Here is a 26025-nt window from a genome sequence, read left to right on the forward strand (position 1 = left end):
CTCAGAGCTTTCATAACTTCCTCTACAGTATACTAAGGATTTCTTGCCATTTCCACTTCATTTAGTGTAGGGCACATTTGGGTTCATCTTTCAGTCCATCAACCTCTTAGGCTGTTCGAGCCATTCCCAGCCACTTAAACAAAAATACGAAATTTACAGTCTCTGCTGAGTGAGTCCATCTCAATACGTTGGGCCTTATCCATCTTGACATTCTTTTAAGCCTGATCCTACACCCTTCAGATCCATTTCCATACATACATATCTAGCTTGGACCGCAAACTATCTCGGGACTCTTTCTGAAATGCAGATGGAGTGTTTTCTGAAATCCCCATTTGGTCAGGACTATGACTTCTCATAAGTGTCCTCATGGGAAAGGGGGAGGTCATGACATTGCTGCCAGCCAGAGCAATACTGGGGGTCACAGGTTGGTGCACATAGAGCCCCTAGAGCAGGGCCTGGGCCCCAGTAACCACTCAGCAAACATCTGCTGCTTTCCCTCAATCCCTGGGCTCCGGTGCTGTGCCACAGTGGCTGCGTGAAAATGAATAAAGGAAACCTCATTTAAAGTGGAGCAGGGGGAGTGTGAAGGGGAGCTCTCCTGCACCGTGGCCCTCTTCATGTCCTGCATAACCAGTAAGAAGAAAGATGCCTCCCTGCCCCAGAGACAATGCACTAACCACATTTGCAGCCAAGGGGAAATTGCCACAACCTCAAACTCCTGTTCTTCTCCAGGGAACTTTTGTTCAAATCAACCCTTCCCAACTGCCTCCTAAAACCTAATAAACGCTGACCTTCCCTTTGTCCCTTTGGACTTGTCTGTGATGCTTCCATAGTTTGCTTGTCCTGCACTGTCATTCCTCTGCTATTCCCAAAGAAACCCATTTTGCTAATAAAATAACTGGCCATTTTATTTTTGAGGTTGACATCACTTGGTGTCAGTGCAGTGGGATCCAGAGAAGACCCCCCAACAACTCCGAGGCTGGTAGCAAACAGGGGCCAGGACCCACTGGGTCCATCGAGCTCCTTGCTTTCTCCTAACCCTGGAGTTCGAGGGTAACTTTCCTCCTGGATTCGAGTTCTGCTCGTTTTGCATTTTTTGAGCTCTGCAGGGTTTATTTGGGATCAGTTCAAAAGCCTTGTCCTTTCTGTTTTTATGAAGACATCACTTTTCCTGATGAGTCCTCTTTTGTTTCTGTTTTTGAAGCTTCCTGAAGTCACCTATCCTGTTCTGAAAGCACATTAATTCCCAGTGTTTTAGAAGAGTTATTGGAAAATAGGGCCCTTGTGATTAAAATATCTTAGGGAATCCAGAGGCAAGATAGGTTCCACCTCCCTACCTGGACCCTGGGCCAGGCTCTTGTGCCTTTCTGGAAAAATGGGTAACTTTTGAATAATTTGGAATTATAGTCGCTATTATAATGAACATTCCAACTAGATAAGATCATTTAAGAAGTGTGCTTATAAGCAAAGGCTTCAGAATTCCAAAACCAGTTTCATTGAAAGTTTCATTGCAAAAAAGCTGACAAAAAAGTAAAAAGATGAGAGAAGTACCTACCACAAAAGACTGACGTATAACTCTCGCGGCTTCCTCGCACCCTCCTTTACCTGAGTGCTCATTCTAGCCATCCTCTGTCTGAATTGCCTTCACAAGACTATGAACAAAAGTCTGCCAAATTAATCACCTTACAGACACCCCCATATCTACTTTCAAAGGAGGGTTCCAATTTGGGCCCCTCCCGGGATTGACAAAACGGGGATTTTCTGGTAAACCGATACATTATCCCCTTAAACAGTCAAGGGGAATCTCTGGTAGATATCAGAGCCTACAGAGGGGATCCTGGAAAAACAGACAAAAGCCAGAGAAGGGTAAAAATTCTTACCAGAAACAGGTTTTCTGAATCTCTGTCTGTAGTGCCCAGTTGAGAAAGGAAAAGAAAAGTTCACATGGTCCCTTCCTTTCCGAATCCAGACCCATTGGTTATTGATTCTTTCTCTCCCAGAAATAGCTGTTGCTTCCTGGCTCTTATTATATGTCCTAAGAGCCTAGCTTGGCTTTCTGCCTTTCTGCTGGAGACACGCGGGTGGTTGGCTCTTTGCTTTGGCTATCTTTGGGAGTGGTTCTGGATCTCGGGAAGGTAGTATCCTATGCACCCTCTATGGGGACACCTCTGACCTCCAAAAGGGGTAATTCCCTACTGCCAGAAATATGCACTTTTGTTCTAGCTGAAAAATGATAAGACATTTAAAATAATTTTGTTTTAAGTAGATCTGTGCTCAAAAGTTGACCAGGTTGGAAGCGATATTCAGAGCCTGGCAGGAATTTTTTGAAGTCTTCCCCCTACATTAAAATTAGAAAGAGGTACCCAGAAAGAAAGAAGCAAATGGAGGATAATAAAGCTGGAGAGATGGATCTATGATGTCATTTAAGTTACAAGCCAATTCTTCGAGAAATTGGGAGCTATTCTCCTTACCTTACAATTTGTAAAATGAGAACTGCAGCTCCAGAGGCAGGCCACGTTCTACCCATTCGCTTCCGCCATTCCCAAAATCTCCCCTATTTATCTCGAAAGGCTTGTAACCTCTTCAAGAACTCTTATCTACATCAATTCCTAAGACTGAAGAAAAAAGGGTGGGGGAGGAAGACCTTTTAGAAGCCCCCCCCCCAACATCTAGCCCACAATTTCCATGAGGTTACTTGTCAAGGACAAATACAAATCCTCAGTGTCTTCTCCACAAATACTAGTAGAAAAAGTTTCAGCCATCTGAGCGGTTAACCTCAGTTTATTCCATCTGCCACAAAACTGGGTCCAGCTGTTCTCTTATGAACTAGTGAGTTTTGCATTATTATGCCCATCTGGTGGCTTGAAACTTGAATACAATAAGGTCTGCCTTTGCATCTCTCTTGTGTGTTCATGTATCCGTGTGGTAGACACGTGGTGTTTTCTACCTCCAGACAGCACTGCCAAGATCAATTTGTAAAGGAGGATTAAGGAAAATTAAGCACTTACATAAATTAAATTATCAGGAATATAATAGAAACGTAACCCAAATGGCTTTTAAGTCCACGTGATCTACAATTAATCTTTAATAAATAAAAGCTATCTGAAGTTTGTTGGTTTAATTAAAACAGGCATCTTTTTAGAGTTGTTGGCATTAAATATAATACTTCTATTCTATCTGGGTTTACTAAAAATCAAATAAGCTCATGTTATCTCCATTACAGAATTTGTCATCAAGAAAGATAACTTAAAAATGATGGTGAGCTGTTTAATGTCCGTGAAATGTTCACAAGTAATCTAAACATATTTATTAAAAGAAAGTGAATTAAATAGATGTAAGGTAAATTTATATGCAAATAAATTTTTCAGCAATATTTATGTCTACTAAAATAGTTTCACCAACTCTTTTTAGTAACTTCAAACCTTAGAGTTTCACTACGTTAAATTAGATGATGTGTAACTGTTCAATGTCTAGATCACTTCCCAATAAGATAATACTGAAACATTACTTACTGAACATAGGTTTATCTACTTTTGGTTTCTTATTACAGAGAAACTAAAAGATATTTGCATATGCTGGTGCTACCTTGGAGAACTAAAAAACCATATGCTTCTAGAAATTATGAAATGTATTCATAAATTTCTCAATCTGAAGAATGCTGGTGTAAAGACAGTTCACAGGTGCTTACTATTTCATTTTCACTAGAAACTAAGATTTCTAAAAGTTAACAATTCTAATTAATATATGTAATTAAAGCTACTAGAAATAGTTCAACAGTTGTATATGCAAGGAAAGTAAGATGTCGGTTTTTGTTTTTTTGTGGTTTTTGTTTGTTTTGGTTTTTGGTTTTGGTAAGAATGAGTAGGACGAATGATGGTACAAAAATGTACTTCAGAGAAATGAATGGAATTTTGTTCTAAAGTAAAGCTGGTTGTTTTTAAATGGGAAAGAGAACACCAAACAAACTAAAACGGACAGAGAATGTTGTAGACGTTTTGTGAAAAAGGAATCTTGGGAAAGGAATTTTATGTGTGATCAAGAGGGATAAGATTGAATGAATGAATTTGTTGTATTTGTTGGGTTTTTTTTTTTTAAGAAAAAAACTTTAATAGCAGCAGTGCACTTACGTACTACCAGATCCTAATTTTCTTTCATCTGTTAAAAAGACAAAGTTTATTGAACTATTGGTCTGCTCTTGGTAAGAGATCATAAAAGGTTTTTTTTTTTAATCTTTTAAAATTATCTGCCTCGAAAGCAAGGATTCCATGTTTTGCCAAAATATTTTCCTGTGTTTATCAGGTCTTTGATTACTTAGGAAAATAGAAACTTCTCAATATTAAAAAAGCTAATTTTTGCTAACAACTGTGTGACCTCCCATATTTGTCTTTAAAATCTTTTATTGTCACTTTGGTTAAATAGATAACAAAGTGTTGCTTCACAGTGACCTCTGATTCTATTTGACCAAGTGCTTTAAAAACCTTTTTTGGTATTTTTCTCAAACTTCCCAAAATCAAATTCTAAATAAAATCTTTTGACCTGGAAGAAACTTTGGGATTATTTCCAGACGGTTCTGGGAATACTTCAAAGCATGTGTAAACTCATTAGGGCTATCTAATATGTTAAATTACATGGGCATCGTCAAATGAGAAGTAACACTAAGTTTTCTTTATGTTATGTTTGTATAGGTATATAAGTGTTCTAGAAATTATGTGAAATTCTCTTACCTTCTGAAATTGCTGTCATCGAAGTTGAGGTTCACACTAAAAAGACTAAAGCTAAGTATCGGAGAAGTGCCCCAGCTGGCTTTCATGCGGAGTCAGCAGCAACAGAGTCTATAAAAGTTGTGGCACGTGTGGATGAAGTCCAGTCTGCTTCTGCAAAACATGGCCCCTCATTGCCCGACTTTTGCCCTCCTGATGTCCTTGTAAAATGACAACTTTATGCTCCTGAATCAGAGAAATTAATGTGAGTAAACAAGGGTTATAGACATGCCTAAGAATGAAATTGGACCATTTCCTTACACCATACACAAAAATAAACTCAAAATGGATGAAAGACCTCAATGTGAGACAGGAATCCATCAAAATCCTAGAGGAGAACACAGGCAGTAACCTCTTTGACTTTGGCCGCAGCAACTTCTTGCTAGACATGTCTCCAAAGGCAAGGGAAACAAAGGCAAAAATGAACAACTGGGACTTCATCAAGATGAAAAGCTTTCGCACAGAAAAGGACAGTTGACAAAACCAAAAGACAGCCGACAGAATGGTAGAAGATATTTGCAAATGACATATCAGAAAAAGGGCTAGTACCCAAGATCTATAAAGAACTCATCAAACTCAACACCCAAAGAACAAATTATCCAATCAAGAAACGGGCAGAAGACGTGAACAGACATTTCTCCAAAGAAGACATACAAATGGGCAACAGACACATGAAAAAATGCTCAACATCACTTGGCATCAGGGAAATACAAATCAAAACCGCAATAAGATTCCACCTCACAGCAGTTAGAGTGGCTAAAATTAACAAGGCAGAAAACCACAAATGTTGGCCAGATGTGGAGAAAGGGGAACCCTCTTACACTGTTAGTGGGAATGCAAGCTGGTGCAGTCACTTTGGAGAACAGTACAGAGGTTCCTCAAAAAGTTGAAAATAGAGCTACCCTATGACCCAGCAATTGCACTACTGGGTATTTACCCCAAAGATACAAATGTAGTGATCCCAAGGGGCACCTGCACCCCAATGTTGATAGCAGCAATGTCCACAACAGTCAACTATGGAAAGAGCCCAGATGTCCATCGACAGATGAATGGGTAAAGAAGACATAGTATGCACACACGCACACACACATACACACACACTCACACACACACAGAATACTACTCAACCATGAAAAATGAAATCTTGCCATTTGTGACAACATGGATGGAACTAGAGGGTATTATGCTAAGCGAAATAAGTCAATTAGAAAAAGACAATTACCATACGATTTCACTGATATGTGGAATTTAAGAAACAAAACAGAAGATCATATGGGAAGAGAGGAAAAAATAAAACAAGATGAAACCAGAGATGGCGACAAACCACAAGAGACTCTTAATCGTAGGAAACAAACTGAGGGTTGCTGGAGGGGGAAGGGGGTGGAGGGGGGATGGGGTAACTGGGTGATAGACATTAAGGAGGGCATGTGATGTACTGAGCATTGAGGGTTACATAAGACTGATGAATCACTGATCTTTACGTCTGAGGCCAATAATACATTATATGTTAATTAATCGAATTAAAATTTTTAAAATGGAGAAAAAATCTATATGTAAAAAAAACACATGTTGTGTGATTTCATTTACATGAAATATCCAGAAAATGCAAATCCATAGAGACAAAAAGTAGATTAGTGATCGCATGGGGTTAGAAGTGGGACTGACTACAAATGGGCATAAGGAAGAGATGGAAATCTCTCTTTTGGAGACATGGAAATAATCTAAAACTGGTTTGTGGTGATGATTACACAACACTCTAAATTTACTAAAAATCCTTTAATTACAAATATAATGGGTAAATTTTATAGCATGTAAATTACACCTCAATAATACTGTTAACAGAATTAGGGGTGGTCAGAGAAGGCCTCTCTGGAAAGATGATATTTGAGCTGTGACTCAAATGATGAAGAAATCCTGGTTACCACCACTCTGTGAAAGGACAAGACTTTAAAACCCAACCAACTTGGGGTGCCCGGCTAGCTCAGTCAGTAGAGCATGTGACTCTTGATCTCAGGGTTGTAAGTTTGAGCCCCATATTGGGTGTAGAGATTACTTAAAAATAAAAAATCTTACAACACAAGCAACAGCAAGAGTAAAGGCCCTGAGGCTGGAGTGAGAGTAGGGTATAAGAGAAACAGACAGAAGGCCTGTGTGCTGATAATGAACTGAGTGAGGAAGAGAATAGTGGCAGATAATCTCAGTAAAGGAAGTTGAAATGATAGGATTTAGTGAACAATTGAATAGAAAGGAACAGAGATGTGGAAGTTCTTACTTATCTTTTCATCGCCAATCATGGACAGTGGTAATTTTTATCAAGGAGATGAATGCATGGAGAAGAGGCTTCAGGGGAAAAATAATAAGGTTAAGAACATTAACTTTGAACTACCTGTGTGATGGCTAATTTGATATGTCAAGTTAGGTAGGCCATGGTACCCAGATATTTGATCAAACACTAGTCTAGATGTTGCTGTGAAAGTGTGTTTTAGATTAGATCAATATTTAAATCAATAGACTTTGAGTAAAGCAGATATGGGTGGGCCTTGTCCAATAAGTTGAAGGTATTAAGTTAAAAAGACAGGTCTTCCAAGAAAGGGGGACTTCCAGACTTACTTCAGGCTCAAACTGCAAACTCTTCCTTAGGTGTCCAGACTGCTGGTGTAATATCTCTATCTATCTCTGATATAGGTATTGATATATTGATATAGTGAGATATATATATATATATATATATATATATATATATATATTCTGTCTCTGTGTGGAGCCCTGACAAGAACAATGTGGAATGTGCAAGAGGAGAAATCCAGAAGTGGACCAGAGTCAAGAATCTGGAGCACAGGGAGGTGGCCCTTCTGAAGATGGATACAGGATTCCATCTTAGGCCATAATGATTATACAATATAGATTCATGCTTCTTAACTTTTTTCAATGATAACATACACAGAAAATTTTACACAAAATTCCAGCAGCTGACAGATCTTTGGAAGTCATTATTGTAGACTCATGTTAGCTTAATATTTAGAAGTGGACCAAAGACTAAATCTTGGAGGGAAGTCATATTGAGAGAGGAAAGGGGAAAACAATGGGATAGGAGAGTTGGAGAAGCCAAGGCAATAGAGAAACTCACCAACAAGAGTTAGTCAATTTGAACTTGTTGAGTTCAAATTAGAAAAAATCTAGGGTTGGTGGGATTTCTGTGAGGAGGTCACCCGAGTGGCCTTAATGGACAGTTTAAGTAAAATGACAGGTGGATGCCAGTTTGCAGTGGGTTGAGGACCAGAAGGAATGGAGAGGCATTCATTCAGATTTCTCTTTCTGGAAGTGAAATTTAAAGGGAAGAGAGAAGGGGCATTCTGTTGAGCGTGGCAGTGTAGATCTTAGGGTAAAACCAAGGGATCGTGTTTTTTCTCCCCAAACACGGTGACGCTACTGTCATCTCTTTAGAGAAGACTTCCTGCTTCCCCATATTTTCTGTGTCCTTTTAAAGATGGCAGGCTGGTGTACGTATGCATATTTTTAGGTTAAGTCATCAGTAGGGAGTTGGAATGTGGAGGTGTGGATGAAGACTTTAGTCTTTAAAGAGAGACAGAGATTTTCCCTAGAAAGTTGAGGTAACAAATCATGGAACCTGGGAAGTGAAGCAGATGAATTCTAGGTGTATGTTGAGACGGGTTGTGGGAGAGGGTGCTGTGAATCAGAAAAGCTCGTTTCTCTGTGAAACAGAAGGGAAGATCCTTGCTGAGAATGAAGGCATTTTCATGGAGTTGGGCACTGAAGGGAATAGAAGGAACTTGCAAAAACTATGCTGGATGGATGGGAGGCGTCAGGCCTAATACTGCCCGTAGGCTTTGAGGTTATAGACCATAAATACATCTGCACAGAGCATGGAACTAGCCTTACTTCTCTTTTTCCTCTAGGTCAGGTAGGAGAATGTGATAAAAATAAAAATGGGAAAATACGGACATAGTGATGATGCTTTACATATTCTTTCTCTAATGATTTTGTGACTGTGCCTCAAGAATTGAATTATCAACTCCTCTTAAGCTGTCTGGAATACTTCAACAGAGACAGAAGGAGAGAGCTGGCCTTTCTTGCCGAATGAACTACCTTCAAAGCTCAGGGGCACAGGGCAATAATTACTGATTTCATACAGGCTGGTTGGAGAAGTCATCTGACCTGGGCGGGTTCAGCTGGGAGACTGCTTCCATCTGTAGGTAACAGAAACAGCCAGAGAGCTTTTCTCTTTATGTCTCTTGTCCTCCTCCTCACACCACTGAGCGAGCTGGGGCATGTTCTCATGACAACGACAGAGGTACAAGAAAGCAAGTGGAAATAGGCAAGGCCTGTGAAGGTCCAGGCTAGGAATAAGCACTGTTGCTCCTGTCCCATGTTGAGTGGCCAAACCCAAAATCAAGAGACCATGTTTTTCAGTTATCTATAAAACTATTTAAAAACAAAACAAAACCTCAAGTGTAGTGGATTAAACACTACACCCAAATGTAGTGATTTAAAACTATGATTATTTATTTGCTTATGATTTTACAGCTTGGGCCGGGATTGACAGAAATGGCTTATCTCTGCTCCCTGGAGTGTCCACTAGGCTTGGAATGTCCGTGATGGCTTTTTCCTTCACGTGTGATGTCTCAGCTGGAATGGCTGGAACAGCTGGGGGCTGGTCAGGAATTTCTGTGTGGGCTTTTCCCGTAGTTAGCCAGAGCCTCCTCGGAACATCACAGCTCTAGCTTCTCCCTGATGCCTGGGCTCACAGTATGTTACGTTCACTGCATTCCATTGCTCCAACGAGTTAGAAATCCAGTCCAACTTCAAGGGGAAGAGACACAGAGTCCAATGATAGGTGAGGCAATTCCAAGGTCACATTGCAGAAGAGAATGAGAGCTATTTCAGAACTACAATCTTCTATGGATGAAGACATATACTCCACCCACAACTGGGTATGGATACAGAGAGGGACCAATAATGTAATCACCCGAACAGCATAATAGAAATGTGTGTATTAAAATGATTTAAGATAATTCCAGAGTCAGGCCATTATGCAGGTATCACAGTCTGGAGAATGGTGAGTTGGCATCATAAACAGAAACCCACAGTGCAGAAGTGGCCCCTAAAAAGACTTCTGTCTTCTTCATCTTTGATAAACATGAGAGGCTCTGCTAATTAACATAATGAAATATTAGAAATTTGTTTTCTAATTTCTAATAAAATTTCTAATAAAGAAATTTATCATTGTTAATTAATTAGGATATTGGAAATGTGGTCTTACTGGGTAAATTAGTTGTGCCCAAGAATTGTGAATTATATATTTAAGAGATTCTGTCCAAAGATAGAGGAATTAAATGAGCTCTGTAGTCTTTAACATGAGGGGCGGTGCCCTAGGCTGGAGCCTTCAGTGGTCCTGCGTCCTGATGCTGGTTTTCCTGACTCTGTTAGAAGTTGGCTGAATCCTGCCTCCGAAAAATTACTGCATCTTCCTCAGGCTTCACGAAAAGTAGTTTTTTTGGTGTGTGTTTTGGGGGTGGGGGGGACCCAGTTCATACATACTGTGAACAGACTGGTAGTTGACAGAGGTAATGGGGGTGCAAGATGGGTTAAGGGAGTCAAAATCACTACCTGTTTCCTCCCTACCTCAGGCACAACAACATTATTACCATGATGTTGTTCTACAGATTTCTGGTTTCTGGGTCTCTTTATCACTCCTCGTTTTCCAGGCCCAGACGTTGGATCAGCTGAGGATGCCCGGTGCTGTTTCTCCATTGACCAAAGCTGCTATTTTGTCCCTGGTTGTTGGTTCATCGGGGTGGGTTTAAGGGGCGGGGGGGGGATACTAAAGGTGATGCCTCCTTCAGAAATCAGTATTTCATTGTTGCCCCCAAGCTGGAACGTCAATCAGGCTGGGACCTCCTGCAATTTCTCAACTTCTGAGTTCCCTCTCATGGAGTTCAATGCTGCACTGCAGGGAAGTTACTTAGCACTTTATAAGTGTGTGCCAGGGGCTCCCCGAGCTACCATCCCCATCAGAGCAAAGTGGGAAGGCAGAGTGTCAGGAGACGTTCTTGGGAGAACGCTTGCAGGACCGGGGAAGGAGGGGGGAAGCGAACTCACCGCAGCAAGACAGGATGCAGCGTGTAAATGCTCAACATCGTTCAGTTTCAAACGCGCCACGGAAAACGGTGAGGATAGAAGAGATTCAAACACATCAAAGATGGTAGAGTGTGGTCCGGAAGGACCCGGGAAAGCAAAGGGGAAAGGGTCTCCTCTCGCGGGATGCAGCCTCTGGTGGGAAAACGATGCTCCAGGTGAGGCTCGAACTCACAACCTCGGCATCACCCGCACACATACTGCTCTATAAGTACCGCGCGCTAACCGGTTGCGCCACTGGAGCACCTGCTTCTCACTTCCGGTCACTCGCTACACGGCCTACGCACTTAACGTCCCGCGGCTGCGCTGGGGGCACGGCCCGGCCGCCACCCCGATGGGGTCCTGACGGCGCGGAGACGGCGGCGGCCACTTCCAAGGCGACCGGGACAGACAGGTGAGGCGCCCCCCGGGACACCGCTCCTCGCGCGGCCTCGGGGGGCGGGGGGCACGCACGGGAGCCGCTCCCCGCCTCGCTGTCGCCCTCTCCGCACCCTCCGGCTGGAGGCGACGGGGGGTTCGCGGCTGTGTGCTACCGCCGAGGACCGGCGCTCCGGCGGGCGGGCAGGGCGCGCAGCTCCTCGCCGCGGACGTGTCCCCCTGCGACGCGACAGCGGGGACGACGGGGGACAACGACAGGCGCAGGCCCGAGCCTGGGTCTCTGGAGTTCGCGGTGGCTGCCCGCTACGTTAAGCCCGGTGTTGGAAGACCTCATACTCGAGTTTGGAGATGGGGGCGGACTGTCCGCGGGGACGTGCGCGAGCGTGTTGACGCGCAGCGCGGGGTCTTTCGTGCGGGTGGGCGACGCGGAGGGGGCCTGTGCAGAATGCGCCGGCATTTCTATCCCACGCACTTTCTTTTCTTTCTTCTCTTTAAAAAAAAAAGTTGCCATTTTTCACGGCTAGGTGCCAGGGATCTGTCAAAACAAACAAAAACTGCGCTGTTCGATGGAAAAATGCGGAGCGTTGTGAAAAGCGCTGTGCGTACGAAGTCCCCCGGAGGAAGAAGGGCGCCCGGGTCTCCCTGCAGCCCTACACGGCGCTTGCTCTTAAGGTCGGTGCCTTCCGACTCCGAGAAGAGGCCACCCCCGAACGACAGAGCGCTGAGCAGTGTCCCGTGGCTGCAACACCGCGGATAAGCGAGACCGGCGCACCGGAGGAAGAGGGTCCTGGTGGTTTACAGGTAACAGACCCTGAGGAAATCCGGCGCTCTTCCCGGCGGGAAACGCGCAGGGGCTCCGCCTCGCGCCGTCTCTCCTTCCTCAGCGGACACGCGGGCTCCGCCGTGGGCCGGACGGTGCCGCCAGCAGGGGCAGGGCCCGCGGCATCTCTCGCCCTGACGCCACCCTGAGCGAGGCGGTGAGCGCTGTGGAAGGGCCTCGGCGCCCTTGACGCACGACCGTTTCCACGTGCTGCCTTCCCGGACGTTGTCCTGTATTCTCTCCCAGGGCCCTTCTGTCTCCACAGGCGCCCAATCCTCGTGCCTCTTCAGCGTGAGAGGTTAGAACCAAGGGCAGGAGCCATGACTTTGGAGGCCCATGTGTGCCAAGGAAAACAGGCATTGCCGGGCGGACACCTGCGGGAAATGATACGGTTTTTATTCTTTTAATTTTTTTAAGATTTATGTATTTATTTGAGAAAGAGAGAGGACATGAGTGGGAGGGGCAGAGAGAGAGAGAGAAAGTCAAGCAAGAGTGCCCCTCATTTTTTTAAGTCATCTCTAGACCCAACATGAGGCTCGAACTCATGACCCGGAGATCAAGAGTCACATGCTCCACGGACTGAGTCAGCTAGTTGCCCCTGGGAAATGATACAGGTTTTTGTTTGTTTTTTAAACAGGGGCAGCAGGGTAGGATTTCAACTTTTTGTTGGAAGGCAGAGTTCACATGCTTATGATGTCACTGAATGTTCCTATCAGTGGGGACACAGGAAAGGACCACAAGGTTCTACTCTTGAAGAGAAGATTAGGATGACCTCGGTGTAAAAAGGTGCTGTAGAAAACAGAGGGCAATCAAAAGATAAACGCGGAAACAGAAAGATGAAAAGAAGTAAGAGAAAAGGTAAACTGGGATCCTTAGCATAGGAGAAGGGGGGAAAGGGGCTATGATTTCCGGGAAGTGACCATGCCAGGAAATCCTCAGCATCAGAAACAACTTTACTTGTCTTGACATCAGAGAAGGCATAATTTGGCATATGCCATTTCCCCCCCCCTTTCTGTTAACAATTATTTGCTGAGATCCTCCCACATGTGAAGCGCGGGGCCAAGTGTGAAATCGGGGGGGGGGGGTTATGTCAGGGCCACTGTCCTCCAGGGACTTCCAGGCCAGCTGCTGAGACAGGGCACCCAGACACCCAGGAAAAGCATAGAAACACTGCAAGGCTGTGGGTGGTCGTGTGCGGTTCCACCAAGGGGAGGACCCCAGTCCCTGCTGGCCGGGGTCACGGGGTCACTGTGGGGCCGGAGAGGCTTGGGTTAGGGGAAGAGGAGGAGGGGAAGCTGTTCTAGCTGAGTATGAGAAAATCCAAGGAGGTTGGACGTCTATGGGTCTTTCAGAAGGGGGAGAAACCCCAAAAGAACTCAGAAAATCGAATGCATTTACCTTCCCCTCACTTCTTTTCCAGTCAGCCCCCTTTTGTGTGAAGGGTGGGGCGGTCAGACCGTAGCGCATTCTCATCCCGTGGACACTTGAACCGGCTCGGCCCTGCCCTGGGTGAGGAGAGAGATGCCGGGCAGCGCCCAGCTCCTGCTCAGGGCTGTCGCCTCCGTGTGCAGTGGCGAGGTCACAGGCAGGAGTCCTTCGTCAAAATCAAGTCAGTTCTGGCTTGGAAAGGGAGGCCGCCGCACCAACCCTGTTCCTCCCAGGAATGCTCAGCCTCTCCTGCCCCGTGGCTCCCAGCAGGAACAGGGGCTCATCTCAGAATGGGGGGGGCGGGGTCAGGACTCTAGGGGCACCAGCCCAGCTAGAATCACGATTCTAGAATCACCTTCTAGATCTTTTTGCAGCTTCCTCTCCCTCCATCCCTCTGCTTCCCACCAGCCCCCGCTGGTTCCCATTGTGAAGCCCCTGCACTGCTTCCTTAGTTTTCTGGGGATTCAGACCCTGGAAGGAAGGGGAACTAGAGGGTTGAATTTTCCTGATCAGCACCCTTCTAGTCTCCTGTTCCTGAACTTCATACTCCCGGCCTTCCCTTGATCCCTTCCTGATACCTGGAAACAGTACTTCGTCTCACAATCACCTTCTTCATCTGGGTAAGGGACGGGAGGAAGAGGATCCACTCGGCCATCCTGGCTCTGGGCTGGGGTGGTGTTCCACTGGGCAGAGCCTCTTAGAAACTAGTCAGGGACTACTAAGGAAAAAGAGTCCAATGAAAATGAAAGGAGAGAAACAGGGAGCTAACATGACAATGTAAGTCTTGGGACTTGACCCTACAGCCATGGACTAAGCCAGCGGCGCCTTGGGGCCCTTTTTCCTGACAGGTGTCTGTGTGTTCCTGGCGTTGCTGCTATGCGGTCTGTGTATTTTGAGAGAAACTAGCTCAACAAGGAAGCGAAAATCGCCTTTCTCTACCCCTCTTTCATCCTCTCAGCGCCAGGCTGGTTTTATCTGGTGACTGTTCTAGGGGCTTCGGAGTTCTTGGGGTAGGTCCTGAATCCAGACCCTGTCTGTGGGCTTCCACACTTTCCCTTGAGCACTGTTCGTTCTAGGCATGGATTCGGTGCAATGGTATCTCATTGGCTCATCGCACCTGCTTCTACTCTATAACGTTAGAATTTTGCCTTCATAGAGTGCATAGAATCCATTTCTCCAGAACATTCTGTAAGAACCATGTCTTGGAGGTGAGCGAGAACTTGTAAGATAGAGTATAGTAAGACGCAGGGTGGGTGGGGGAAAGGAATGGGAGGGACAGACCAGTCTGCACTTTGGGTCCCTACACCACACTCCCATTGGTCAAACCTGTTTCTAAAAATGTAGAATTGTTCAATTTCTTAACATCCATTAAGTATCATAGTCACTTCACCCTCAACAGGGTCATTCTCTCCTCAGGAATTCTCTGCTTCGTCAGGTCCCAGCACTGTTGGCTTTGGTGAGTATTACAGCAACCAGTCCAAGTGGAATCCAAGCAAATACCAGTGGCCAATGGGTGCCCAGTGACAGTGGTAGAGGAAACTGGGTAAAGATGGCTAGCCTGACCTCAGTGGTGTTGAGAGGCTAACTTTAATAGAAACATCGTGTCCAGCCTGTAATTCAACACCTCACAGCTACACACACGCTCCTGTTTAATTACTGCATAAGACTCGAAAGAGTTGGCCTGCTGCTAATCCTTGTTCAGGTATGGGTCAGGGTTCCAGGAGTTTAGGTTTTCATAAGAGAGAGGACACACTTGGGGTGTGGGGAGGGATGAGTGTGCTTTGGCTCTTGGGGACTTGAAATGAAAACCTTCTCCTCACCTTGACGTTTCCCTAGGCCCAGCCACCCTCTCACTGACATTCTGGTCTCCTGGAAGTAATTCCCTACAAGTAACCACAGCTCTTTCTCCACCTGTGAATCCTGAGCTTTGATAAAAATTCTCAGCCTTCTGGAAATTTCAATGAATGGAATCTTTTCACTGTTTTATTATTCAGGACTCTTTGTTGCAGGGAATGGAACCTTATCCAAATTACCATAAATGATGACAAAAGGCTGAATTTATTGGAAAGATGCAGGGGTAGCTCATGGATTCAAAGAAAGTTCTGGTAGAATCAGGGCTACAAAAAAGACTTTGGGGATGGGCCTGGAGCTCATTTCCTTTGGGATACCTTTTTTTTTTTTTTAAAGTATTCAGTGAATGTTAATGGAATTTCCTGATCCATAAATGTAAGCATTATCCTAAATTCTCCTTGCTCATCACTTTCAAAAAACCACCCAGGCCTATCCTTTCCACCTCAGGCAGACGTCTGTTCCCCTTTCTGATCCCGCATCATACCCCGTGGCCAGAGCAGTCCTTGTCATTTCTGCCCAGGTTGTGGGGTCTTCAAGTGTGGCTTCTCCCCCGCAGCAGTCTGGCTCCGGTGGTGCCTGGTTCAGTCTTCCCAAGACGCAGAACTGAGAATGTTCTCCATAAGGACCTGCTTTGCAGGTTCCCAGGGGGCTCAGTTGGTTAAGCAGCTGCTTTGGGCTCACGTACTAATCCCAGCTCCCTGGGATTGAGTCCTGCATCAAGCTCCTTGCTTGGTGGGGCGTCTCCTGCTCCCTGTGCTTGTGCTCGCTCTCTGACAATTAAATAAAGAAAATTTTAAAAATGCATTTTGCCTTCTTCTTGCCCTCAGGATAAATTCCTTATCTCAATATTTAAAGTTATTTACAAGTTGGCACCGACCTATCTTTCAAAATGTTTTAATTTTTTATTATAGTGCATGTCATACATGGAAAAGAAGTATTAAAATGTATAAGAAAGGCACCACCAAATCTAGAAATCTTCAGAATATCTGAAGCCCCTAGCGTACCCCTCAAGCTGCCCGTCTCCTTTCTCAATGCCAGTTCAAACATGAAACTGCTTTCCTCAAGTATGCCAGGCACCTTCTGCAGCTTTTCATCTTGTGCAGCCTGAACCCTCTGGCCCCGTATTCCCTCCTCGCAAGGCCAGCTTTGTTCCTCCTTCGAGATTGTGTTTCACTGTGATCCGCTCGGGGAGAGCCTCCCCTGACTTCCTCGCTTGACTGCCGCTCTGCTAACACATTTTCTTCTTAATTTCTGGGGTAGCACTTCTCCCGTTTTATTTTAATTACGAGTTTAGATTGGTCTCTCTGACTAGAGTTCGGTCCTTGAGAATGAGGAGGAAGCTTATTCCGGGAATCCTTAGGGGTTCACGTTTTGCTTGACCAATGAATATGCAGTAAATGCCTTTTGAGTTATCGAGATGACATCGGAGAAGGCAGGGACGGACGTGGACGTGTATCAATGACAACGACGTTTTACTGACAGCTGATACCCGCCAGATCTTTACGTAACTGTGTTCTGTTACTTAATCTCACAACAAACGTGCAACGTGATGATCGTCCTCATGTTGCAGATAAGGGAATGCGGTGACAGAAAACTTAATTTGTCCAAATTTCACATAGCTCAAAAAGGGCAGAGTCATGATTTTAACCTGGGTCTCTTGCTCTGCCTGCTCTTTCTTTCCACATCAAGTTTCTTCTCATGAACAATGATAAGTATAGAGAGTAAAATTAAGACAGGAATTGCTAAACCGCGTTATGCTGGAGATGAGCGGACCATGATAATGAAACAAATTAAAAACACCCACAGCTATAAAGACGCTACAAGAATAAGTGTGGGAACCACCCGGAGAGCTAAATGTTATAGACAATGCAGGTGGCATAAATCACCAATTTCTGGAATTAATCATCTAAGACTCTTGCTCCGCCCAGAGAAGCAGATGGGGGCCTCGGTTTCAGGTTGAGTGCCACGCTACGCTCTGTGCTGCGCACCTGGGCCTTGGACACCTCAGATCTAGAAACTGCGGGTCGTTTTACGGTGCGGTTATAAAGATCGGTGATGTGCGGCATTACTAATAGCCACCATTATACAATTTCGATGTCAGAGTCCATATGTAATCATGTACAATTAATGTCGTATGCGATTCATGTACTCACACCAAATACAGTACTGAACACAAACTTAGGTCAAATCCTTCTTTGAGGCTCCGGAAGGTTCTGGAAATCTCATGTAGGTTAATGTAAGCTCCTGTGTCTCAAAAACGCTTGAGAAATACTTATTTCATTTGATTTCGGGTATGGGGCTGGAGCAGAGTGTAGCAGCTAGCACGGCTTGGCTAAGCCACCCGCAGTCCTCACACCACTGCCCCAGGCCTCCTTTCCAACAGAGACCTATTTTTATCCACATAACCTTCTCTATTCTTCCTTGGCTTTGGAGGAGATGGACCCCACTCTCAGCTCCAAACAAAGAATTATGATTGACCTAATCAATCACAGGGGTCCTACTCTGGGAAATAATTGGATTAGGACAGTGTGTGATGCAAACCCAGCCAGTGTGGGGGGCGATCCACTGGGAGCATTTGGAGTTGTCCTCAACAAAAGATACCAGAAAGAAGCCTGTCAAGCTTTTGTTTTCTTCTGGACTTTATTTTAAGATAGTGAGAGTTTGAGGACCTGCAGGGAAAGCAGCTGGTGTGAGATCCATAGGTTGAGAAGGACAGAGTGCAAAAAATTGTTTAAAATGTGGGTCCCGATGACGTCGTGGAGCCACTGAATTAAGCAGGCATATGGCTTCCCTACCCTCTGGACTTGTTATGTGTGACAATAAATCCACTTTGTTTAAGCCAGTCAGTGTTGCAGTTTCAATTGTTGTGGATCTATTGCTGGAAGTTTCCTGTTACTGGGGGGGGGGGGGTTTAGGGGTAGATCTCCTAGAAGTTTTGTAATAAGTTTTGTATAAGCTTTATGTTCTAAATCCCCCTGATCACTGGCATTAGGGAAAACTCAAAACCAGCCACATACATGGTATGAAAAATGTCAGGCCGGCGTGGGTTCGGTTCACTAAGCTTTCTCTTCCATCTCATCAGACTAGACCTCGCAGCCGCTCGATCCCGCCCAGCCCTACCGCCTGCCACCAGCTTTAGGCTTCGTGGACACGCCCAGCCCCTGCTCCTGAGCCCAGAAACCGCTACGCAAGCCTCCAGGCTGTATTCAGGAAACTAGAACAACACTGCTGGACGGAGTCCTCCGCCGCTCTTCCGTGTAGACATCAGGGTTAGAACAGCATGGAGTCGCAGACGTGGAATGCCTACACCGCAAGCTGGGCCTTTCTCCTGATGCTCGCAGGCACTCGTCTCCACTTCGCACGCACGGAGACTTGTATTGGAAAATTAGTCACTGCTGACCCGGAGGGCGCTGCCCTCGAGGGACACACCGTGCTGTGGGGAAGACAGCTGAGCGCACGGCAGCTCACAGCGCGGGCCACGGGTGATGGGTGCGCTCTGCCCCGGGACTACGGGACACGGTTGATGGGTGCGCTCTGCCCCAGGACTATAGGAAGGAAAACCCCAGCTGGGCAAGAATTAGTCCCATTAGGTTTGCAAGAGTGTTTCCTCGCTCCGTCTGTTCACACCGGCCCGATTCCCGGTTCCCATCCGTTTTCCAACAGCTAAGCCGTAAAAACGCCATCATCGGGGGCTGAGGCGGGTCCTTCGCCGCCAAGTCAGTGACGTGAGGTTGGCGGGACAGTGTGCTAACGAGTTTTCAAGATCGACCACAAATGTGTACGTTGTCTCAGCTGGGAAACTGGAGAGCAGAAAAACCAGAAGGGGGCCGAGTGCACATAAGCCACATCCGACGCTGGGGGGTGTAAAACTGCAAGCACCTCGGAAAGACTAATTAACGATGCTTTAGAAGAAGCCAACTCCAGCAGGGCCAGTGGCGCAATGGATAACGCGTCTGACTACGGATCAGAAGATTCCAGGTTCGACTCCTGGCTGGCTCGTTGTCCCCCCTTGTTTTGGGGGGAAATGCAGCTGTTTTATTATAGGAGGGCCTCTTAAAAGTTGTGTTATGACTTGTTCCATCCCCACACCCTTGAGAAGGACTGAGGGAAGATGAGGGGGGTTGGGAAAGGCAGACAAAGGAGTAAAACAAGAATCTGGCACAAATCGACTAACGATCTCTTCTAGACCCACCCATTTTGCATGAAAAAGTCTCCCGTTGGAGAATGCTGGCCTCTCTGTTAACGCTCTCGAGAATTAACAGCAGTCTCAGAGAATCCTGCTTCATCTCCTCCAGGGCTCGGCTGTCCACGTCCACACGGCAACAGCCCACCGCGATCCCATAACCGACGGAGCAGCTGCTGAAGGACGAGGGCAGAGCACACGGGGATCACGGATCAGCGGGAAACTTCCCGCAGGAAGAAGCAGCTGGTAGGCGATGAGCCGTCACACAGAGACAGGGACGACCTGGATCGCGTATGTACCAAGGGACCAGGGTACGGGGCTGGGCTCGGATGGGAGGGGGCGGCGAGCGCTCGTCCCCATCGGGGGCCACAGACGCACACGCAAGCGGGCCCGCTGACAGAGGGAAGGGCAGAGAACAGATCCTGCCCTGTAGAAGCTCGAAGTTTTCTATCCTAGTTGGAGACCAAAGCTGGAAGAGCGAGGGAGGAGCCTGAGAGAATGCCAGCATCAGAAAAGAGGAAAGAAGGGTCTGGCGTCAGCGGCTCCTTCCATCCTGGCTGTGCTGTGGCCCTTGTAGGATAATGTAACCCAAACTTTGCCTTTAAAAGTTGGGAAGAGGAGATACATTCCTGGAGTCAAAACTCAGGTGCCACCAACACCACTGAGCTCGTGCCCCGCCAGTGCCAACCACTATTAATGGCACAGGTGTATCCCCTGTAGAAGAAAAGTATTTAGGAATTTGCACCAGCACTGCCTTCCTACTTCCAAACTCATTGGTACCAGACCTCCCGTTGTACTTAGGCTTCACTCTGCTTTGGAAATTCCTAACCAGGTCATGGCTATCTCGACTACCCAGATCACTAGCAAGGTCATGGATGTTAGCAGCGTGCTGCACCCAATAGAACTTTAAGAAAACTAACACCTTAATCAGATCTCTCAAGCAGTTCCCTGAATGGTGAATAGTAATCCACTTTCTAGAGTGACTCCACCCCCCCTTCAAATTCATTTAGGAGCCTAGAAGACTTTATTACCTTCTTTTTATTTTTAGCCTAAAACTTCAGTCACCATGAAACTCTGCAGTAGGAAAGTTCAAATGTCATCTGCCTAGTGTGATGACCCCAGTTTACAATGCAACCCACCCTGTTACCCTATAGCCTGACCTACTCCCTGCTTTATTAGTCTCCACGGTACCTGGACGACCTCGCAGGCTGACCAGCTCTTCTCTTCCCTCTGGCAGACTGTCAAGCTGACCAACACAAACAAACATGCAGCTTCGGCCCCTTTGCTCCGGATTCTCGCCCGGTTCCCAGTCTGCACTCCACCTCTTTTTCCAAAAGGGTCGCATTTTCATTGTCCTGAAATGTGCCTCAATTTCTGACCGCAGTCCCAAACTTGCTGCTTGTAAAAGGGACTGTGGGAGTGTATGTTTTCTTAACGTTTCTGTTGATTGGAGTCATTTTGTTCTTGAAGCAGATAAGTCTATTGATGTTTTGTACACAGGAAAATAAACTCACTTTGAACACCTACGTTGGGATCTTCAGACGAGAAGAGGAAAGTTCCACCCATCGCCCTGCTGGACGGAGTTGTTGCATCCAACATCAGAACTGAGCCCTAATTCCTCCTCTGTTTGCCACGCTGCCATAGGAAATGCCGTCTCTGCACGTCCGGACCAGTGGCTCCTCAGCACCTCCCCATATAATTATGAGATCAGATTTCGAAAGGGTTTCTCACCCAAGGGCCAGGGGCCAGTGCCAGCTAGCAACGATCCCTGCGTCCCAGGAGGCACGGTGACCCCCCACCCCCAGTGCCTAGGAGCACGCAGTAGGCCTGCCGGTGGGGATTCGTGGAGTGAATGACAGTGTCTAACTGCAACAGAGTGACTGTGCAGGTTCTCTGCCCAGACCACTAGGATGTGCTCTGACCCTCCTCTTGGCCTTCGCACCTGGCTCTTAGCTCCGGCCCCTGGTGGAGTGGTGTGGAGATGAGAATTCAGTCACAGTCGTGACTAAATTCATTTACCAGCCAACTTAGCTAAAGACACTGTCCAAATACTTTATCCTGGCATCCAAAGCCATTCATGATGAGGGCTGGCCTGTCCAACAGCTTCACTCCTGGAATTTCATCCCGTGCAGACTCTAGAAAAAGTAAGTCACTCTTAATTGACCTTCAAAACCTGTTCTTTTATTTTTCTAAGACTTTGCACATTCCCTTGGGTAAAGCAGCTGAAGGACCTCTCATCCTTAAAATGGAATTGTGGGAGCACCTGGGTGGTACGACTGACTCTTGGTTGCGGCTCAGGTTGTGATCTCATGGTGGTGAGATCGAGCCTCGTGTCAGGCTCCCGGCTCGGTGTGGAGTCTGCTTGAGATTCTCTCTCCCTCTCCCTCTGCCTCTCCTGCTCGTGCTCTCTCAAAGAAATAAATCTTAAAAAAAAAAAATAGTTGTGAGCACTGCCTCGAGTGGAGGTGGAAAGAGAAAGAGCAATAAATTGAGAAAACTCAGATTTTCTGTCCCCTTCTTGTCTGATTTGACAGCCAGTGCCCAGAAAGAAGCACTGCACGTTTTCTCTACATGTTTCTACTGAATGGAACAAAACCGAGCTTCCAGTCAAAGCCTCAGATTCAGTTTCGGGGCAGAGGGAGTGAAAGCAGAAGATTCCAGGCTGCCATAGGCAGATTCCCACAGATGGGCTACAGTCACAGCCAGAGTCCTAACCGTGATATGATCAGGCAGGCCGCTAAGAAAAGCCAGTTCCTTCTACTTGTTACAAATTAATCATGGCAATTGCCTTCCCATCGAATCAGTAAGAGCTCCAAAAAGCATACCGTATGCTTGCAAAGCAGAAATGAGTATTCAAAACTGTCACAGGCGAAGTAATCTTGCTTCCTTCCAGCTGTGCCCATTTCCCTTGTCCATGCCAGAAAACCAGAGGGCCTCACAGCTGCCATGTTGCCGGAGTTTAAGAAAGGTTTCTCCTTGAATTTACCCTATGGAAGAACACAACACAGAGGAAAGCTTGTCCCCTCTGTGTCACTAAGGTCTTAAGAGGCAATAGCTGAGAATAGCATCATCCTAACTCTAGACACTGAGAGGATCGAGACTGGCAACCTGCCAAGAAGCTTCTCCTCTAGACAAAATATGGAAAATTAAACAATAACTTAATATCCTTCCCAAGAAAGAATTTTATAAAGAAAATGAAAAGAGAGCCAGGGAGGGCATTGATTGCTCTAGAGAGGTCAGGGAAAGGCTCTCCACGGCAGTGACACTAGAGTAATGGCCTCAGTGATGGGAAGAGTCCACTCTGTCCACTCTGGTGCAAGAGTGGAAGGAAGAATTGAAAGGCAGGGGGCTCCATGGGCAGCAGGAAGACAGCTCCTCAGCACAGCCAAAGACGAGATTTCTCTCTTCCTCGCTTCTCCAGACTGGACATCATAGTCCCAAAGCAGGCTTGGGTCTCTAAGATCCACTCGGTTCCCAGAAGGCCCTCGCCAGAACCTCAGGCTGGCCTCGTGGTATCTCTAAGGCTTAGGCTCAAGATGAAGATGAAAAGCTGTCCGTGCGCCAGGCGCTGCAGGGACCGTCCCACTGCTCGCTCAACCCACTGTGGGTCATGACCTCAAGGTCTTCACAAACCTTGCTCAAACTCTCACTAGAGTCTGTCAGTTGGTGGGGAAGGCATTATTGTCTCACAGCATTTCCGGCTGGGCATTCACAGGGCCATTGGGTCAATCTGCAGCTCAATGGGTCCCTAGAGAAAAATCTGTCTTGGGGCACAGGTGTGGCCTTGGAAAAGGTCCTCATTGGTTCTGTTTATAATGTAGTAGGCGATCTGGAGGAATTTGTTCTGGGTGCCATTAAAAAGTGGGCGCACTACAGCAATGGTGAGGCCCAGGCGGAGGGTGACCCCCCCCAGTCCCTGATCTGCCTGCGGGGGGGTGTCCCTCGGAACCTGGTAAGTGTCAGAACCTTCGGTTCCTTCGCTCTCAGATTTTATGTAATCTCTCCGTGCCGCCCCGTGCAGAGGCCTCGGGTCCACACATTCTCAGCTGGATCTCACGTCTCCGGGTGTCAGGCTTTCGCCTTTCTCATTTCCCAGGCTAAAGCTTCGCGCAAATCTCAATCTCCAGGAGCCGAGAGCCCCTCCTGCCGCCGCTGAAACCGGCTCCTCTCGGTCTTAGAACGAGGAATGGGTGTCCGCGCTGACCCCCTAGAACGGAAGCGCGGAGCCCCCAGACAAAAATGCCCCTCCCGGTCCGGCTGGGACCGCCTTCTCTCTCGCCAGGATCCCTGTGCTACGCGGGTTCCGTCCCCTCGGCTCTTCCCGCCTTCCTCCACGTCTTACAGCCCATCGCTTGCGGTGGGAGCGAAGTCACTGCGTCCCCCGTCCCATATGCGCCCATAAAGAAAAAACAAACAGCTCCAAGGCCCGTTATTACCCAGATTTAAACTTGCGGTCCCGGGGGAAAGCCCCGCGGCTGCGCTCCGGTCGTGGAGAGGGCGCAGAAGCGGGCACCGGGCGGGCTGGCGCGCCGCGGCCTCTCCCGGCCAAGCGCGTGCGCTCTGCGGCCCCGCTCCCGCCGCCCGGCGCGCTCCGAGCCCCTTCGTTTTTAATTCAAGTAGTTCAACAGGCCTCCCCCCGCCCCCCGGCCATTCCGACCACCGCGCGGCCTCGCTCCCCCCGGTGCTCGCTCCTCGTCTCCACCCGCACGCTCAGTTTGGTTCCTCCGCTCGGATGCAGCCGTGCTTCCCGGCGCCCTTCGGCGGGAGCCCTTCGTGGGTCCTGCTGTGACTGCCGCTCGGCCCACTTCCCGGCGGTGAACACGTAGTTCCGAAGTAAGAAAAAGTGGTATGGACACGGAGTTTCCGTAGTGTAGTGGTTATCACGCTCGCCTAACACGCGAGAGGTCCCCGGTTCGAAACCGGGCGGAAACAGCGTTCTTTTGCCTCCACAGCCCAGCGCGGTCCCCACCGCCTCCTGCCAGCCCAGCGCGGTCCCCACCGCCGGCTCCCGGAGGCCGCGGCGGCGCGGAGCCGGCATCCGTATCCCGGGAGCGCCGGGCAGCCCGACGCCGCCCTGCGCGGCCGTGCGCGCTCCTCTCCCACGGGCAGCGGGACGTTTTGGCGGCGCCGGATCTTTCTCTTGGCGACTTTCTCCCCCTTCCCTCCCGCAGAGGAACCGGTGACCGCCGCGCCCTTGCCCGGGGCCGTCTGGAGAGGCCGCGCTCTGCGTCGAATCCTGTTCTGCGTTAACGGCCTCGGCTTTCCCCGCGTTCTTGGCCGCCGGAAACGCTGAATAATGAAGCGGAGACCCGCGCATCTACTCCTGGAGGGAAAATCGGGAGAAGACGCAGAAGGCGGTCGGGGAATTAGCTCAGGTGGTAGAGCGCTCGCTTAGCATGCGAGAGGTGGTGGGATCGATGCCCACATTCTCCAGATTTTGTCCGCCCCCGCGGTGGCAACCTCAAGCCCTCTAACGCCTTCAAGAAAATCAGAAAAGTGCCGGGCGTTTTTCAACACAGTAGGGCTTTGGCCGTTTCTTTGGATTTTGACCTATAGGCACAGACGAGGCAGGGCTAGCGACGGCCCTACAAAACGCAGGTATGTGGACTGCCGGTTTATAATACGTCCTGTTTCTTCCGAGGAGATGCGATTCTGAAAGGACCAGGCAGGCCCCCTTGCTGTTGTTCTCCGTGTGTCGCCTGCAGCTTGGCCCTAAATTCAAACAGTCCGGGAAAGTGCAAAACACATAAATCAGATTCAAGAAGTTCTGCCAGAGGAAACGAAAAGGTGGTGTGTGTTTGTGGATTTATCAGAAATCATAGAAGCTAGAAAGAAATGGAAGAATATTTTTTTAACGCTGAAAGAAAATAATTGTCAATCTGAAATTTTATCTGTAGCACAAATATCCTTCAGACATAAGGGTGAAATAAATACATTCTCACTTGAAAGTGCGCTTAGAAAATTCATTGGTAGCAGAAGAGCTTTTAAACAAATATTTTAGACTCAAGAGAATCGATAGGAAATTTGGAACATCAGAAACGAAGGAGCAATAGCAGAATAGGAAATATCTGGGTAGATACAATAGACTATTGTTCTCTGGAGTTCTTTAAAGGTTTTCTTTACTATTTTTTAAAATAAGGTCTTGATGACTGACAGCAAAAATTATAACACAACATCTAAATGAACTATAGATACAACACAAAGGGCTTAGAATAAAGGGATCTAAGTGGTGATAAGGTTTCTATATTTGACTTGAATGGTATAACACTCATTCTAAAATAGACTGTAAAATGTTAAGTACGTATATGCTAATACATATACCAATTACTATTAGTAACCTGGACTAATCGCTAAATAACTATACCAAGAGATATAGTGAAAAAAAAGAAATTAATATAGAATATTAAATATGTTTTAAAAAGCCAAAATGAAGTAGGAAGACAGAAATA

At 47.1% G+C, this 26025-nt stretch overlaps 1 protein-coding gene, 1 long non-coding RNA gene and 4 other non-coding genes across 6 annotated transcripts in view; 5 read left to right on the top strand and 1 right to left on the bottom strand.

Annotated features, from left to right (window-relative positions):
* Positions 1 to 5115, top strand: part of LOC117802191 — a 20937-nt gene extending 15822 nt beyond the window's left edge. Inside the window, exon 2 of the mRNA XM_034660138.1 lies at positions 4686 to 5115. Within this exon, the coding sequence (XP_034516029.1) occupies positions 4686 to 4838 (153 nt within the window). The 3' untranslated portion in view covers positions 4839 to 5115. The remainder of the gene's footprint in view (positions 1 to 4685) is intronic.
* A 5951-nt stretch (positions 5116 to 11066) lies between these two features.
* On the bottom strand, positions 11067 to 11160 carry TRNAI-UAU. The gene is made up of 2 exons: positions 11123 to 11160; positions 11067 to 11102 (listed from the first exon to the last, which is right to left on the bottom strand). It is a non-coding gene; the product is annotated as a tRNA-Ile (tRNA).
* Positions 11161 to 18370: 7210 nt separating this feature from the next.
* Positions 18371 to 21914, top strand: LOC117802199. The gene is made up of 3 exons (XR_004625256.1): positions 18371 to 19371; positions 19689 to 19867; positions 21077 to 21914. It is a non-coding gene; the product is annotated as an uncharacterized LOC117802199 (long non-coding RNA).
* Positions 19320 to 19392, top strand: TRNAR-ACG. Its single transcript has one exon. It is a non-coding gene; the product is annotated as a tRNA-Arg (tRNA).
* A 2521-nt stretch (positions 21915 to 24435) lies between the features above and the next one.
* TRNAV-AAC lies at positions 24436 to 24508 on the top strand. Its single transcript has one exon. It is a non-coding gene; the product is annotated as a tRNA-Val (tRNA).
* A 428-nt stretch (positions 24509 to 24936) lies between these two features.
* On the top strand, positions 24937 to 25009 carry TRNAA-AGC. Its single transcript has one exon. It is a non-coding gene; the product is annotated as a tRNA-Ala (tRNA).
* Positions 25010 to 26025: the final 1016 nt, after the last annotated feature.

This window comes from Ailuropoda melanoleuca, chromosome 5 (assembly GCF_002007445.2).
Source record: "Ailuropoda melanoleuca isolate Jingjing chromosome 5, ASM200744v2, whole genome shotgun sequence".
NCBI lineage: Eukaryota > Metazoa > Chordata > Mammalia > Carnivora > Ursidae > Ailuropoda > Ailuropoda melanoleuca.